The following is an 18,171-nucleotide window of genomic DNA, read 5'->3' as shown; positions in this document are numbered from 1 at the left end:
ACATCCCAAAGCTGCTCTATTGGATTGAGCTCTGGTGACTGTTGAGGCCATTTGAGTACAGTGAACTCATTGTCATGTTCAAGGAACTAGTCTGAGGTGATTTGTGCTTAATGACATGGTGCATTATCCTGCTGGAAGTTGCAATCAGAGGATGAGTACACTGTGGTCATAAAGGGATGGACATGGTCAGCAACAATACTCAGGTATGCTGTGGTGTTGCACGATGCTCAATTGGTATTAATGGGCCCAAAGTGTGCTGAGAAAATATCCCCCACACCATTACACCACCACCAGCAGCCTGAGCTGTTGATACAGGGCAGGATGGACCCATGCTTTCATGTTGTTGATGCCAAATTCTGACCCTACCATCCGAATGTGGCAGCAGAAATGGAGACTCATCAGTCCAGGCAACGTTTCTCCAATCTTCTATTGTCCCATTTTTGATGAGCCTGTGTGAGTTGTAGCCTCAGTTTCCTGTTTTTAGCTGACAGGAGTGGCACCCGGTGTGGTGTTCTGCTGCTGTAGCCCATCCTTCTCAAGGTTGGAGGTGTTGTGTGTTTAGAGATCCTCTTCTGCAGACCTCAGTTGTAGTGAGTGGTTTTTTGAGTTACTGTTGCCTTTCTATCAGCTGGAACCAGTCTGGCATCAACAAGGCATTTGCGCCCACAGAACTGCCACTCATTGTATATTTTCTCTTTTTTAGACCATTATCTGTAAACCCTAGAGATGGTTGTGTGTGAAAATCAGTTTCTGAAATACTCCATCCCATCTGGCACCAACAAACATGCCACATTCAGTCACTTAAATCACCTTTCATCTCCATTCTGATGCTCGGTTTGGACTGCAGCAGATCGTCTTGACCATGTCTACATGCCTACATGCCTAAATGCATTGAGCTGCTGCCATGTGATTGGCTGATTCAAAATTTGTGTTAGAGAGCAGTTGGACAGGTGTACCTAATAAAGTGGCCGGTGAGCTATTTGCATCATTAGGGAGTCAAATGGGCATAAAAGATAAAGATTATTCAGTAAAATTGTTTTACTGGCAAAAAAAATATATAAATGTCAGGATTACATTATATTTTTTAAATATTTTCAAGTTGTTTTAAACTACGCTCATTTTATTTTTAAGGTTCAATTCTCACTATTTACTGACCACGAAGTAAGACTTTTAACTTTATAAACTACTAATTTGCTGCGTATTATTAGTTATTTAAGTAGTAATTCGTTATGCTATTGGTTTAACTTATAAGTTGATAATACTTATAAGTTGCACACAATTATAAATTGCAGAAAATTAAAAAAAAAAAATAATAATCTTAGAAGTTTAAATAAACTTAAGAGTTGTACACAATTATTAATTACAGAAAATTGTAAAAAACAAAACAAAAAAAAAAACATTAAATTATAATACATTCTTCATCATCAATAATCTCACACAAAGCCCCTTTTAGACCATGTGCTTATTAGATCATGCTTATAAATATTAATAAAGTATTATCTTATTAATAGGTAACTTATTAATCTTAGTATTATGGTAACTTATTAACTAAATTCAAAACCTTACCAACCTCCCTTGAACCTCTGAAAATTCAATTAAAATCATAAATTATTTAAACCTCAGTGATGATAAAAACATTTTTTAAGGAAAAAATAAATGAATAACTTACCCAAACTCTCCAAGTAGGCATTGCTGGTTCGCTGCAGCCCGGAGACCTCAAAGTGGAAGGTGCTTACGCCGCAAGTATGTTTGGTTTAGGGTTGTGGCAGGTGTAGACGTTAACAAAATTAGGTTGGACTGCATGCCATTAAATGAGTCAAAGAAAACTGAGGTTTGTAAAGCCATCTTGGAGCTCGAGTCCCATCCACATAGAGCTGACTTGCCCAGCTGCTTCTGAACTTTTGAGCATTTATGCAGTTGAAAAGCAGTCTACCATTAAATCCAGAAGAGGGCAGTGCTGAGTTATTAACGAAAGAATGAATGGAAGAAAAAAACAAAAACACGTGGATTTAGGGTAGATTTTTACTGAACAAACCGTCCCTGCTGAAAAAAAAACTGGTAGCTGGTCGATCAGCCTGGTTTTAGCGGATTTTTGGCCATTTCCAGCCAGGTCTTAGCTAGTCAGGCTGGGAGATGACCAGCTAAAACAGCTTGACCAGCCTAGCCAAGTTAAAAGCCCAGCCAAAAGCAGCCATGTCCAGCTTAAACCAGTCTGGTTTAAGCAGGTCACTTCTCAGCTAAGACCTGGCTAAAAATGGCTGGAAACCAGCCTGGAAATGGGAAAAAAAAAACCAAAAACCAGGCTGGTTTAAGCAGTTTTTTTCAGCAGAGGTGTTGCACACACACAGCCTCACAGAGGTAACAATATGTACAAATGAAAGCATTAAAAATACAAACAATTCTTACAGGCATCCATTAAAGCATACAAACTCTCTAAAGGCACATTGACGGTGTATGTTGGAAAAGTGGCACTCTGAAGATGAAGAGAGGCTGGAGTTTTCCATTTCAAAGGTTTCCAAAAGTTAATGAATGATCTGAGAAGAGCTGCGGTGAATCTCCAGATCATTATTACTTCCTCTGACAATCTGAGCGATGCATATGGTCCAAATGCAGAGTGTATTTGATTGGCCAGTTGAAAATGAAGGTGTAAACTCAGTTACTCCTTCAACCTCTTCATTAGACGACACTAAAAAAACATCAGCTGCCATTTTCACCAAGAATGGATCTTAGAGAATAAAACTTATTATTATTATTATTATTTTTTTTTTTTGCAATTCTTCCATAGTAATCCATAAGATCAGGAGTTTGTGTGCAAGTTTGCAAAATTTGCATCCGGTTCAAACTTAACAGAAGATACTAATGGACCCTTTTCACAAGACTGTTATGACGCGTTAAACAGTCATCAGCATTTTAAATCCTTGAAAGATTTGAATATTTAGATTTTCAAAAAGTTGTGTGCACATTTATAAGTATTTATATGTTATATTATCTTTGCATCAAATTACAAAGAATGAATTAAAGCTTGTGTGAGGAGTTTCTAATGCAGCGTCTATGGGCGGGACAGTAAATTTGATGTTGTTCTCTCTTCCGGCTGCCGTCAGCCACACCATCGTGGAGTTTTTCTTTTATTATTTTAGCAAATACACTGTAAACCCTAATGTTGTCTTTACTTATACAATTAAAGTTGACTGAACATTACTTGAAATTTAGCATTTTGGTCCTATCACGTAAAAATATGAGTTAATTTAACTTATGTACCATGAAAACGCATAAACTTAAGATGTCAAGTGTAGTGAGCTCAAAATCATAATTAATCCTTTGAAAAAAAAAACATTTTTCATAATTGTAGTCTTGACTGTAAAATTCTAATATGTGCAACATTTAAAGTGCAATGTCTTTTTTTAAATCAGAAAACAAATGGGTTCAGGTATAATTATTCATCATAATGTGAATAAATGGCTACTTAGTTTTTGTTTAAAATTTATTAAAACATTTTTTCATAGTATATTATTACACACACTGAAAACCCTAATAAGTTGACTGAACTAAATTAATTGAATAAACTCGTTCCCTCAATTGAATTAAGTAATGGAGTCTCCCAAAACTTGCATATTTAAGTTTATTTTATTTGCCGGTTTTAGTACTAAGTTTGTGAACCAAACAATTTAAGTATCATCTACTCAAGTACTAAGTTTGTGAACTGAACAGTTTAAGTATATTCTACTTAAGTACTAAGTTTGTGAACTGAACAATTTAAGTATCATCTACTTGAGTACTAATTTTGTGAACTGAACAATTTAAGTATATTCTACTTAAGTACTGAGTTTGTGAACTGAACAATTTAAGTATATTCTACTTAAGTACTAATTTTGTGAACAGAACAATTTAAGTATATTCTACTTAAGTACTGAGTTTGTGAACTGAACAATTTAAGTATATTCTACTTAAGTACTAATTTTGTGAACTGAACAATTTAAGTATACTTTACTTAAGTACTACGTTTGTGAACTGAACAATTTAAGTATACTCTACTTAAGTACTACGTTTGTGAACTGAACAATTTAAGTATATTCTACTTAAGTACTAAGTTTGAGAACTGAACAATTTCAGTATAATCTACTTAAGTACTAATTTTGTGAACTGAACAATTTAAGTATCATCTACTTAAGTACTAAGTTTGTGAACTGAACAATTTAAGTATCATCTACTTAAGTAGTAAGTTTGTGAACTGAACAATTTCAGTATAATCTACTTAAGTACTAATTTTGTGAACTGAACAATTTAAATATCATCTACTTAAGTACTAAGTTTGTGAACTGAACAATTTAAGTATATTCTACTTAAGTACTAAGTTTGTGAACTGAACAATTTAAGTATATTCTACTTAAGTACTAATTTTGTGAACTGAACAATTTAAGTATAATCTACTTAAGTACTAAGTTTGTGAACTGAACAATTTAAATATATTCTACTTAAGTACTAAGTTTGTGAACTGAACAATTTAAGTATATTCTACTTAAGTACTAAGTTTGTGAACTGAACAATTTAAGTATCATCTACTTAAGTACTAAGTTTGTGAACTGAACAATTTAAGTATCATCTACTTAAGTACTAAGTTTGTGAACTGAACAATTTAAGTATCATCTACTTAAGTACTAAGTTTGTGAACTGAACAATTTAAGTATATTCTACTTAAGTACTAAGTTTGTGAACTGAACAATTTAAGTATCATCTACTTAAGTACTAAGTTTGTGAACTGAACAATTTAAGTATCATCTACTTAAGTACTAAGTTTGTGAACTGAACAATTTAAGTATATTCTACTTAAGTACTAAGTTTGTGAACTGAACAATTTAAGTATCATCTACTTAAGTACTAAGTTTGTGAACTGAACAATTTAAGTATCATCTACTTAAGTACTAAGTTTGTGAACTGAACAATTTAAGTATCATCTACTTAAGTACTAAGTTTGTGAACTGAACAATTTAAGTATATTCTACTTAAGTACTAAGTTTGTGAACTGAACAATTTAAGTATATTCTACTTAAGTACTAAGTTTGTGAACTGAACAATTTAAGTATCATCTACTTAAGTACTAAGTTTGTGAACTGAACAATTTAAGTATCATCTACTTAAGTACTAAGTTTGTGAACTGAACAATTTAAGTATATTCTACTTAAGTACTAAGTTTGTGAACTGAACAATTTAAGTATCATCTACTTAAGTACTAAGTTTGTGAACTGAACAATTTAAGTATCATCTACTTAAGTACTAAGTTTGTGAACTGAACAATTTAAGTATATTCTACTTAAGTACTAAGTTTGTGAACTGAACAATTTAAGTATATTCTACTTAAGTACTAAGTTTGTGAACTGAACAATTTAAGTATATTCTACTTAAGTAGTAAGTTTGTGAACTGAACAATTTAAATATAACCCTCTTAAGTACTAAGTTTGTAAACTGAACAATTTAAGTATAGTCTACAAAACCGGCAAGTTAAATAAACATAAATATGCAAGGAGACTCCATTACTCAATTAAGGCAACAAGTTTATTCAATTAATTTAGTTCAGTCAACTTATTAGAGTTTTCAGTGTAGGCGTGTTAAAAATATTTACTGTACTCTCTCATTCACTGCACCCAAAGTTTACCCAACTATGATGACAACAACTGAGAAAAGCCTGTAAATGTGAAAAGGGTCCATTTCATTTAAATTCTGGAACATCACAAGTAAATAATTACGCTCTCTTGACAAGAGCCTGTCATGCGATGAATATTCATTATTAATACTGACTGAAGTATCAATACTTGGGATAGATCACACGCTTTATCCTGCCATCCGCTTTGTTCTTGTCCAGCCATTTCCCACAGATAAAGATGGTGGTCACCCCATTGGCTGTGTTGGTGATCTCGATCCTGCTGAGGAGCCAGCCGGGGCTCAGTCCAGAATTATCGTGCTCCACTTGCACCCGCAGCAGGTCACCCATGTCCAGCAGCTCCAGGATGAAGCGGTTGGTTTGTCCGCGCTCAAACAGGTTCAGGAATTTCTTGCAGAGCTGCCTGCGACCCGAGTCTCCATTGCTGCCGAATATTGTGATGAAAACATTGGCGTCGGTGCCCGCGCCCTTCTCATCGCCAGTGATCACGATGGCCTCGTATTTCACGGGTACAAGGCTTTGGGCCTTGCTGATAAAGCTCTCGATGAATTTGGTGCACTCGAATGTCTGGAACTCGTCTCGCTTTGAGGAAAGAGAGATGGGGGCATCACAGCGGAAGATGTACCTGAGAGAAAAAAGAAAAAGATGTGATTTTGGAATGCTGAAAATTTCAGGATGGTGAAAAGCGTGAGTTTACTAGCCACACTGTACAAAGCAATTAGTACATTCATTTTCCTTCGGCTTAGTCCCTTATTTATCAGTGGTCACCAGGGCTTTACATTAACTTTTTTAATCACCAGCCACTGTGGCTAGTAGTTTTCCAATGTTACTAGCCACTCTGCATTTTCACTAGCCACAATTTTGTTGTTGAGAAAATATATTTTATATGCATAAATTTGACGTTGACATGCTAAAATTACTTGATTTAAATTTTATGTTATGGCCACATGCGTCCTTATTCATTTCACTTTTTGTGTGTCGAGTATGAGCTTGCTCAGTGAGCATGATCAAATGGGTCATGGTTTCATAGTGTTATATTGCAAGTACCAAGTAATTTAAAATTAACGATTTACCAAATTTATCTCTAGAACCACACTAAACAATAATTATTTCTTAGCCACAAATTTAATGTCAAAACAAGCAAAATACTATACTTTTTATTTAAGAAAATATGTCTTAAATAAGAAAGAAAAGAAATTGACTTTTAAAGAATAACTATTGTCATGTATCAAAAATAAGCTTGGTAATCTGTCGTGGCTAAAGATCTCTCGGATCACCAGTTGACTGCACATAAATGGAGAGTTCATCTCCCATGAAAGCAATATTGTAAAAAAAAGATAATTAAACCATTTTAACAAAAATGAAAGTAAATAAAACCGTAAGCAAATGAAAGCAGGCGAAACATACCGTGTGTGATAATGAAAGGATGATCACATGCACGCGGTTAACTTCAGGCAACTTACTTATCTGTTCAAAGTGAAAGCAACCAGTGCTGCTTACAAAAAGAAACATTTAGAGTTCTTAAAAGCAGCAGGACTGTGGATGCACGTTCTTCACTTTTTGTCTAATTTGTTTGAAAGAGAACCGATGACAGTTGCAGACACGGTTGCTTCACGATTCGGGAGCGCGCACGCGTTTTCAGAAGTCGCGCGCCTCACATCAGCTGTTAGCGCGAGTGATGATCATTCTCTCATTCGATATTCATTTGCTTTCTTCTGCTTGCGTGTTCACAATTATTTTACTTCTCGATTCTAAGATCTTTTAGGAAAACTACAATTTAAAAATTATTTTCAACCAGAACCAGCCAAAGTGGCTAGTGGAGGTGTCTGTCTAACCCGCCAAAGCTGAAATCTACCCGCATTTGGCGGGTTGGCGGCTGTTAATGTAAAGCCCTGGTGGTCACCACAGCAGAATGAATCGCCTACTTATCCAGCATATGTTTCACACAGCGGATGCCCTTCCAGCTGCAACCCGACACTGGGAAGCATCCATACACACTCTTATTACAATACAATACAATATTTATTTATAGAGCACATTTAAAAACAACCAAGGTTGACCAAAGTGCTGTACATAGGAGTGCTAAAAACAGAGAAGCAGAATATAAAAGAAACATTTAACAGATAAGAGCAATAAAACAGTGATCAAGGAGTATTAAAAGCGAGAGAAAATAGACAGGTCTTTAAGAAAGACTTAAACACAGAGAAGGAGGGGTAAAGTCTAATGTGAATCGGTAGACTGTTCCAGAGTTTAGGACCAGCAACAGCAAACGCTTGATCAGCTTTGTTGTTTAAGGCGTGTTCTGGGCACAGTGAGTAAGTTGAGATCTTAATGATCGAGGGGGGGTAGATGGACAAACAGGGCCGGATCAACCAATGGGCCTTATGGGCACAGGCCCAGGGGCCCGTGCGCACTAGGGGCCCCTGCGAGGGGGGACAAAAAAAGACAATTTCGGAGTGTCTTTTTAGGCTAATTGCAAATACTCTAAAGGTTTTTAGGCTCTCTGCAAAAACTATATTGCTCAGACAACAGTATTTCCTCTGAGCAAAAAAATCGCGATCACATATTAATATTATTATTATATTTAAATTGCCTTTCTTTCTTTAACTAAACAGAATGCTGTAATTGGTCAAGCGCGGAAACGTCAGTTTTGTAATAACCCGCACTAAACTGAGCGGACTTTAGTGTAACGTTATATCTGTCATAGATCAAAAATGAGTGGACAAGTGGATTTAGCAAACGCGAGAGAAAGAGGAGAGGAGGCATCTTTATTGAGGCATTTTCCATACACACCATCTTTAAACAGACCCATGATCAGGAGAATGAGGGTACAGAAGAAGACGTTATGGTAACTTTAAATGATGAGTAGCTAGCATTAACCAGGCTGAGGAGGCTAACGGCAACGCAGCGCGGACTGGATTCATCTGGTGAGAGACACAGAAAAGGAGAGAGAGAGGGAGAGAGATAGAGAAAGGCCCAGAAGAGGAGAGAGACGGGAGAGAAGAGGTATAGTGTGTGTGATTTTGGATACTTTTAGGTTTATAATCAAGTCTTCATCACGAGAAGAGTAGAGAAAATACAGGGAGAGGAGGAGAGAGACAGTAAATTAGTGTTTGTATTATGAAAGACTCAGATTCATAGAACTTTATTAGAGAAGCATTGTGCGTTATATGCCATGGCAATAATATGCTTTATAAGTTTGTAAAAGCAATACATTAAAATACCCTTAAAAAAAAAAAAAATATATATATATATATATATATATATATATATATATATATATATATATATATATATATATATATATATATATATATAGTTTTATTAGTATTTTTATTAAATGCTTTGAAAAATAAGTTAAATCTTTGTAGACCATAAATACATATGTACTATATATCATTTATTTAAATATGTGGGCAACAAATTATAGATTCATTTTATTTAAAAATTATTATATTATTCTTATTTTTTAAATTCAACTATACAACTGCCTTACTAGACAATGTGCCCAGGGGCCCCTGAGTTCTTAATCCAGGCCTGTGGACAAAGCAAGTCAGTAAGGTACTGAGGAGCAAGATTATTGACGGCTTTGTAGACAAATAATACAATTTTAAAATCAATTCTGTATTTAATGGGTAACCAGTGAAGTGCAGCTAAGATTGGAGTTACTGACTCGTACTTGCGGGTCCCAGAGAGTAGTCTAGCTGCTGCATTTTGAACCAGCTGCAGGCGAGAGAGAAGACTGAGTAATACCAAAATTACAGTAATCTAGACGTGTTGTTATGAAGGCATGAATCACTGTTTGGAAAAATTTCTGGGATCAAAATGGCTTGACTTTAGCCAGTTGTCTGAAGTGGTAAAAGTATTTTACGACAGTACTGATCTGTTTGTCAAATTTTAAGTTTTCATCAAACACAACACCTAGATTTTTTACACACTGGGTAATATGCGGGGCCAAGGATCCCACATTAACATCTAACAGAGGATTTTCTTTGTGCCCAAATAAAATTACGTCAGTTTTTTTTTTTCATTTAAGTGTAAAAAATTGCTTGAGAGCCAAAGTTTAAGCTCCTCTAAGCAAGCCAGGAGTGGTTGTAAGCCATTAATATCTTTTTGTTTTAGACTAGAGGAAAATACATCTGCATATAGATGGAAGGAAACTTCATATTTATTAAAATTGGAAGCCAGGGGGAGCATATACAGGTTGAACAATACAGGCCCAAGGATTGATCCCTGCGGAACTCCATAGTTGAGAGGAATATTGGATGAGGATTGATGGCCAATGCGCACACTAAAACATCTATTGGTCAGATAAGAGCGCAACCACTCTAATACTGTACCACGAAGACTGTCTCTAGACGTGTAAACAGGATCTTGTGGTCAATCAGGTCAAAAGCAGAACTTAAATCTAACAAAACTAATGCCATAGATTTCCCTGCATCAGTTTCTGTAAAAATGTTCACATACACACTCATACACTACGGCCAATTTTGTTTTACCCAATTCACCTATAATGTCTTTGGACTATGGGGGAATCCAGAGCACCAAGAGGTAACCCACACCAACAAGGGGAAAACATACAAACTCCACACAGAAACGGCAACTGGCTCAGATGGGACTCGAACCAGTGACCTTCTTGCTGTGAGGTGACAAAAATAGTTTTGAAACAAATATTTGCGCTTAACAAACTAAATAAATTATTTATAGGCTAATGGATGTCTGTGCGTACAAGGTTTCCCTATCCACAAGAACGAAAGTGAAAGTAGATAATGAGAAAGCTCATCTCTCATTCTCTGTTTAACTGTTTTCTTGCTAATGAAATGCTCAGTTTTTCCACTTACACTTACTTTACGTCATGTAAATAGCAAATGTGCTTATGGCGCGACGCAACTGACTCTTAAAGGGAATGGGAGATGAGACTCTGACTGGTTTATTCCTAAAACACACCTATAACTCGTTAAGAAAATAAACTCAACCCTTTTAGACCATGCGCCACGGCGCAAAGCGGATTTTTCCGTTCTTAAATTAATAAAAGTGGATTCTGACACACCCTTAAGGCTCCGTTTTTCAGAATTCAAACCCAAGCACTTTTCACTGGCGTCAAGCTGAAGCATATGCAAAATCACTGTTTTGACTTTAGATGGCTCTACACAACTTTAAGCTTGAGACACCCGCTTATAACACAGAAGAAGAGGAGGAGAGAAAGTTCACACGATTGTTGATAAAGTTACTGGTGGCTTGAACAAGCATGAATTATCCAAGCAGCAGCTCCAGCTCTAGCGATAAAGAAATGATTATTATTCACAAGAGCAATAAGCAGCTCCACGTTCATATCCCCTCTTCAATGTGCGCTTGCATTGACAATTTTTCCGCTTGAGCGCCTCCAAGTGCTGTTTACTGTAACTTCAGCAGCTCCGTGCACGTGAACAAAAGTGGCGATCTGATTGGTGGAAAAGGTTTAAACAAAAAAACGAGCATGAGGCGTTTTTTTTTAAATGACGCTTTTGCGCCTGGTGTTTTGCGCGTTGGTGTGCACGATCACATTGACGCCCGTTATTTAGTCGCGAGGCGTTAAACGTCGACGTCTCGGTGTGCACGGGCCTTTAATGCGTTTGCACCCTGCGCTTTGCACTTTGCGCATGGATTGTCAAAATAGAGCCCAATATGTAACTGGCTGTAGTTCAATTAGCAGCCACCAGTGTCGCTATTGTCAATAGGTTTGAGAATCCTACATGTACAGTTGAAGTCAGAATAATTAGCCATCCTGAATTATTAGCCCCCTTGTAAGTTCTGTTTAATGAGAAGGTTTAATGAGAAGATTATTATTAGAAATATTATATATTAATAATAATAATTTGGATTTCAGCTATAATCCCTTTAACAACAATCATAAGGTCAGCTGTCACTTACTTATTGCCAAGTTCTTTCTCAGTGACGATGACCTCATCCACATACCAGGAGGCTTCAACTTTGACCTTCTTGCCATCTTTAGGGATGTGTCCCAGACAGATACTAGCGATGTCTCCCAGCTCCTTTGAGGAGAATTCAAAACGGTCCGTATTGCCACTGAAAAAAACCCACACATGGAGCAACATTGTGTATTTTAACCAATAAAAACCAAATACTAACTGAGCACCAAAAATACACTTACCGTAAAAAGCGTTTCTTTTTAGCCGAGTTTTCCAACACAAACTCTTTGGAGCGTCCCTTCTTGCCTTCTAGAACAATCCAGGCGTTCTCCTTGGTTTCTGCATCATCCATGTCTGCAGTCGTGACCAGGATTTCATATTCTGCAGAAGAACACACAGGGTTATAGATATACCGCATATACTGTACACTTTACATGCAAAAGTCAGATTGGCTGACTTTTAAAAAAAACCTATTATGCCCATTTTTTCAAGATGTAAAGTAAGTCTCTGATGTCCCTAAATCTAATAACTCTTTAAAATTGACCCTTTTAAGGTTTAACCCAAATTGGGCCCTTTTAGCGGCTGTCACTTTAAATTCAAATGAGGTTGTGCTCTCTTCAAAAGAGGGCGGAGCTACAAATGCCTGTGTGTCAGCATATTGGCAAATACAAAAACAAGACTAGCCTCCTATGCTAACAAGGGAGAGATCATCACTAGTGGGCGGAGCTTTCCCCCTCTGATGACACGTACAAACAGACAATGTCAATCAAAGTGTTTCTGCAGACTGTTTTTATCAAGTGTGCTTATAAAAAAATAGAATTAATACATATTTATGATTAAAAGCTGGTTATGTTTAAAGACTGCAGCCACACAACTGTTTAAACCCTTTATGAAAGTGATTTTTGCATAATAGGTCCCCTTTATTGCACAATCAATGCTATGTATGGAGAAGCAGGCAAGAGTATGCGAGTCTCACTGGTTTTTTCATCAAAATCCACTCCATCATTGTTGGCACAGGCCAGCTCTCTCATGATCTGTCCGTCATCCTCATTCTTGGCGAGCCAGCGGTCACACTGGAAGCGAAACTTCTTCCCCAAGATGTCATCATGAACGTCCACATACTCCAGGTGCCAACCAGGAGCAGGACCTGTCAACATAAATATTACTTTAACTAGGCTAATTCGATCTTTTTTTTTCTTTTTTAAATATTTCCTAAATTATGTTTAACAGAGCAAGGAAATGTTTACAGTATGTCTAATAATTTTTTTTCTTCTGGAAAAAGTCTTATTTGTTTTATTTCAGCTAGAATAAAAGCAGTTTTTAATTTTTTTAAAAACATTTTAAGGTCATTATTATTAGCCTCCTTAAGCAATATTTGTTTTTGGTTGTCGACAGAACAAACCATCATTATACAATGACTTTCCCAATTACGCTAACCTGCCTAATTAGCATATCTGTCAATATTGGGATGTGAAAATAAGGGACCCCTCCACAACAACCCCCCCCCCCCACCCCCCCACAAAATAATTTCCAAAATAAATTTCCAAATTACTACATCTATTCATCTGGAGTTGTTTCATTGTAAAAAAAATGAATTGTTGAATTGGTCAGACATATGTTTTTATTATTTTATTATTATCAATTATTATTATTTACCAAGGTCAGAATAACATACATTAGAAAAAGCTGCAAATTAAATTAGGGCTGCAACTAACAATTATTTTAATGATCGATTAATCTGTCGATTATTTCTTCGATTAATTGATAAATCGGATTAAAAAAAACAAGAAAAGCATTAATTTCCAACTCTTTATTCAAAAAAGCTCGTCCTTGAGCTGTTATAATAATAATAATATAATAATAATAATAATAATAATAACAATAACAACAAAATAAAAAACTAACAAAGTAGTATTGTCCCGTTTTCAATCCAAATACATACTAGATACATACTAGACACATGAAATAGCAAAAGAAATTATGTTTTATTTTCTGGAAAAAAACACCAATAAATGATCAATAAATGTGTATTTTATAAATATATTGTGTATTTATATAAATGATTATTTGTCAATGGGGAAAGAAAAATAATCTTAATGAGATATAATCTCAAACAGAGGATTTAGGCATCACTTAATTTTCCCATGCCATGTTTCTTGCCTAGTCTTGATTTAAGATTTTTTTTACATGTTTGGACTGGAAACGAGACAAAATGGCTAAGAAAGAAAAACTTTTAGCTGTGTAGCTATACATGACTACAGATGGAAAAATGTATGATCCAAAAAAGGCAAGTGAATAAAAACTTTAGTCTTTAGTCTTGCAAAGTGCAAAGTTACTATATACCACCACTGCTTTGCTACTGTTGCTAACCCTTTTGCAGGTGAGTTTAAAAGATGTATAAAAAATACCTTTACAGGATGATAGCGGGAAAGAATCCGGGAGAATCCCAGGATAAACAGGCGGGTTGATAGGTATGCTAATTAGCATAGTTAAGCCTTCAAATGTTACTTTAAGCTGAATACTAGTATCTTGAAAAATATCTAGTCAAATATCATGAACTGTCATCATGGCAAAGATAAAATAAATCAGTTATTAGAGATGAGTTATTAAAACTATTCTGATTAAAATTAGGCTGAAAAAATCTTCTTTCTGTTAAACCGAAATTTAGGGGAAAATATGCAGGGGGGCTAATAATTCATTCAGTTTAGAGGCGTACTCAGTTGAGTGTTTTTCATGCGTTTTATGTGATTCATGAATGTTTTTCATGTGCATTTGCTAAATGTACGTGGATCTTGACGTGTCCTTTAAGCACATTTTCAAAATGCACATAAAATTAGGTGGACAGGCTTAGCAGGGTGATTCTGAGCGTTTTAATCGGCTCACCTGAGTTGTCGTGCCAAATGCGCACTTTCGAGAGCTCGCCCAGGCTGAGGATGTCAGGAAAGCGGAAAACATCCGTCTGTTTGCGCTCAAACTTGTTGGTGTTGTTGCTTTCTTTCAAAGTTAGAGTTCCAGTGTCACCGTTCTCACCAAAAATAATCATCCACACATTAGCATCGGTTCCAGCCGCTACAAAATAATCAATTACAGAAGCATGTAAATAATGGATGCATTTACTTGATCAAAAATGCAGTAAAAACGGTAAAATGTGAAATATTATTACAATATTACAAATATAAAAAAAAAGATATACAGTTGAAGTCAGAATTATTAACCACCCTGAATTATTAGCCCCGTTTATTTTTTTTCCTTAATTTCTTTTTAACAGGGTGAAGATTTTTCAACACATTTCTAAATATAATAGTCTTAATAACTCATCTTTAATAAATGATTTACTTTATCTTTGCTATCATGACAGTAAATAATATTTAACTAGATATTTTTCAAGACACTTCTATACAGCTTAAAGAGACATTTAAAGTCTTAACTAGGTTAATTAGGTTAACTAGGCAGGTTATGGTAATTAGGCAAGTTATTGTATAACGATGGTTTGTTCTTTAGACAATCGAAAAAAAATTAGCTTAAAGGGGGTAATATTTTTGTCTTTAATTAATAACTGCTTTTATTCTAGCCGAAATTAAACAAATAAGACTTTTTCCAGAAAAAATAATATTTAAATTCCTTGCTCTGTTAAACATAATTTGGGAAATACTTAAAAAAGAAAAATAAATTAAAGGGGGGCAAATAATTCTGACTTCAACTGTACTTTGAGAAACAGACGATTGTCAAACTCAAGTAAGAGCAGTATTGCCAGATTGGGTGTTTTCCCTATTAACTGGGCGGTTTTGAATTTGATTGTGCAAATAAAAAATTATATAGGCGGGTAGTGATAATTTGGGCGGTTTTGCAACAGAGCGCCCACCAGCCCCCCGGTATTTACTTACTACCTGGTTTTGATGTCACAAAGAGATTCTTATGATGTTTCGAATTAGCACTTGCGTAATTCTGGGGTCCGTTTTTCCAACACAATCTCATGGCAATTCGTAACTTTTTGAATTAGTGGCTAATTCGTATGAATTTGTATGATCTAATCCATAAAATTTTGTACAATTTGCTCATCCCCCAAATACGGATGGGTTTAGAGGTGGGGTTAGGTGCCACGCCTCCTTTTTAACATCGTACAATTTTGTACGACTGAATTAGCCACTAAACTAGCAAAACGTAAAATACTTACATTTTCTTGTGAGATCAGGCTGGTTTTTCATACTTCGCTTAAATAATCTAAGATGATTTGGCAGATCCTGGATCTTTTAATCTTGATAACTGATCTCTGGCTAATTTGGTTCTTCAAACAAGTTCGCGAATCAGATTTAAATGTCTGGATGAACTGATCTGAGATCGCTGCGTGTGTTGTGAAGGACAGATCTATCGACCCTCGAAATAATGATCAGCAATGCAACGATTGGCTGACGGCACAGCAGCGTAATGACATCATCTGATTAATATTCAATTATCCATGTGAGCAAAATTACAATAATTTTGTAGTAAACGGTTTGCTAAATATGACGGAATAACTTTCCACATTTGTTGTGGGCTGCAGGCTTTACACTTTCATGTGTCAAGACTCATTCATTTAGAGATTTTCTTTATTATAGTAGCCTAGGCCTACTCAAGGTTTTTTAATCGACAAAAGGGATAACGGTATACATTAATTTTGCATCAAAAAAGCATTTTGATATGGGTAAAGGTGTCTGCAACTTTTGCAAAGCATCAAATCATCGGCATATTATTGGTCAAAACACGTGCATGACTGCATAAATTATTATCTTTTTTTTTTTTAAAGTCCGATTGTGCATGTTTCCCAGAGATTGTGGCTGGAAGGGCATCCGCTGCGTAAAAACAAGCTGGATAAGTTGGCGTTTGGTGGTGCTGTGGTGACCCTAGATTAATAAAGGGACTAAGCTGAAAAGAAAATGAATGAATGAATAATTGAATTGTGCATGTACGCGTTTGTGTCTAAAATGTTCATATCAATAAATTTTCTCTTTTAACCACCAGGTGGCAGTATTTGTACTTTATTTTGGAGTGCAGATTGCATAAGTTTTATTAATATATATATATATATATATATATATATATATATATATATATATATATATATATATATATATATATATATATATATATATATATATATAGTTAAAAGTATATATTTACTATTTTATCTCAAGTGTATATAACTACTGTAAGAAAATATCAGCATTTGGAACATACTTTCAGTATTATCTTTGCTTGAACTGACCCGATCCTGTTTATATGAAATGAACCTGCTCCTAAGCAGGTTTGAGCTACCAGAACTGTTGCTATGACAACAAGTCTCAGATGAGTTTTAAAGAACGAAACGATCCTGGATCATGTCAGATCGTCAATAACCAAATCCAGCTAACTGAGTAATCCATGTACGAAGAACAGACCCCAGGTCAGGTTTTCTTAAGCCTGACAAACTTTATTTTTACTTTTTAATCGGCTCTTTCCTGTCAATCCCACATAAAGAAATACTATAGAACCATACTAAGTTAAAGTGTATTATACTCTATATATTACTATTTTCAATAGTATATATATATATAGTAATTAAATTTTGTCATTGACAGCTGCAGCATACTGTAAACTGAAAAACTGTATTAAAAACTGTAGTATAATTTATATATATTAGACATTACATTAACAGTGTTATACATACTTTAGTTTTCCTTCATTCATTCATTTTCCCATTTTAGTCCCATTATTCACCAGGGGTCACCACAGCGGAATGAACCGCCAACTTATCCAGCATATGTTTTACACAGCGGATACACTTCCAACTGCAACTCAGTACTGGGAAACATCCATTCACTCCCTCATTCACACACATACACTACGACCAATTTAGTTTGTTCAATTCACCTATCTTTGGACTTTGGAGCACCCGGAGAAAACTCTGATACAAGAAGGTCTCTGTAAGAGTGTATGGGTGTTTCCCAGTACAGGGTTGCAGCCGAAAGGGGAAACATCAACAAATAAATCAACAACTAATCTGAAGGAAAATTAATAAATGAATGAATATTTGTATAGAACTTACTGTATTGGGCAATTTGCTTAAATAACTATTGCTGTTTTATCATAGCAACAATAGAATTACACAACAGATTATTTCAAGTCAATTTACTATGCCGTAGTCAGAAAGCACTATAGTTTTTACTATAAATGACTACAATAATAATGAATAAATAAGCTTTCCACTGACGCATGGTTTGTTAACGTTGGACAATATATTGGATACAACTATTTAACATATGAAATCTAAAGTTTTTAGTAATGCACATTAATTAGTCTTTCATATATTTATGGTAGGTAATGTAAATTATTTAACTGTTTGATTTTCCACAACAAGATATTTCGAGTAGCTTATTGCTGAAGGTGGATTCACACTGCTTTGAACTCTTCGAATTTGTAATTTACATGATCCTAATGATCTGAGAGACCTGTTAGGTAGGGTTGGGTACCAAAACCTGGTGCCATTATAGCACCGGTACCTTTGTAACCATTATGTATCGGACTGAATCAGCGTATAAATATTGGTGCCTAATTTCGGTGCCACTGGTGCTGCAACAAGGACGTAAGAAG

The 18,171-nt window shown here is 35.3% G+C and overlaps 1 protein-coding gene across 1 annotated transcript in view; it reads right to left on the bottom strand.

The window, feature by feature from the left end:
* Positions 1-2,770: 2,770 nt before the first annotated feature.
* loxhd1a (lipoxygenase homology PLAT domains 1a) overlaps positions 2,771-18,171 on the bottom strand; it is a 193,293-nt gene continuing 177,892 nt past the window's right edge. Inside the window, exons 38-42 of the mRNA XM_087300574.1 lie at positions 14,449-14,634; positions 12,542-12,712; positions 11,808-11,946; positions 11,567-11,722; positions 2,771-6,281 (exon numbers count right to left, since the gene is read on the bottom strand). Coding sequence (XP_087156700.1) covers positions 5,801-6,281; positions 11,567-11,722; positions 11,808-11,946; positions 12,542-12,712; positions 14,449-14,634 — 1,133 coding nt within the window. The 3' untranslated portion in view covers positions 2,771-5,800. The remainder of the gene's footprint in view (positions 6,282-11,566; positions 11,723-11,807; positions 11,947-12,541; positions 12,713-14,448; positions 14,635-18,171) is intronic.

Source organism: Danio rerio, chromosome 21, assembly GCF_052040795.2.
Source record: "Danio rerio strain M-AB ecotype USA chromosome 21, GRCz13ab, whole genome shotgun sequence".
In the NCBI taxonomy this organism is placed as follows: domain Eukaryota; kingdom Metazoa; phylum Chordata; class Actinopteri; order Cypriniformes; family Danionidae; genus Danio; species Danio rerio.
The sequence above is the reverse complement of the archived record's forward strand: the minus strand, read 5'-3'. Positions and strand labels throughout refer to the sequence as shown.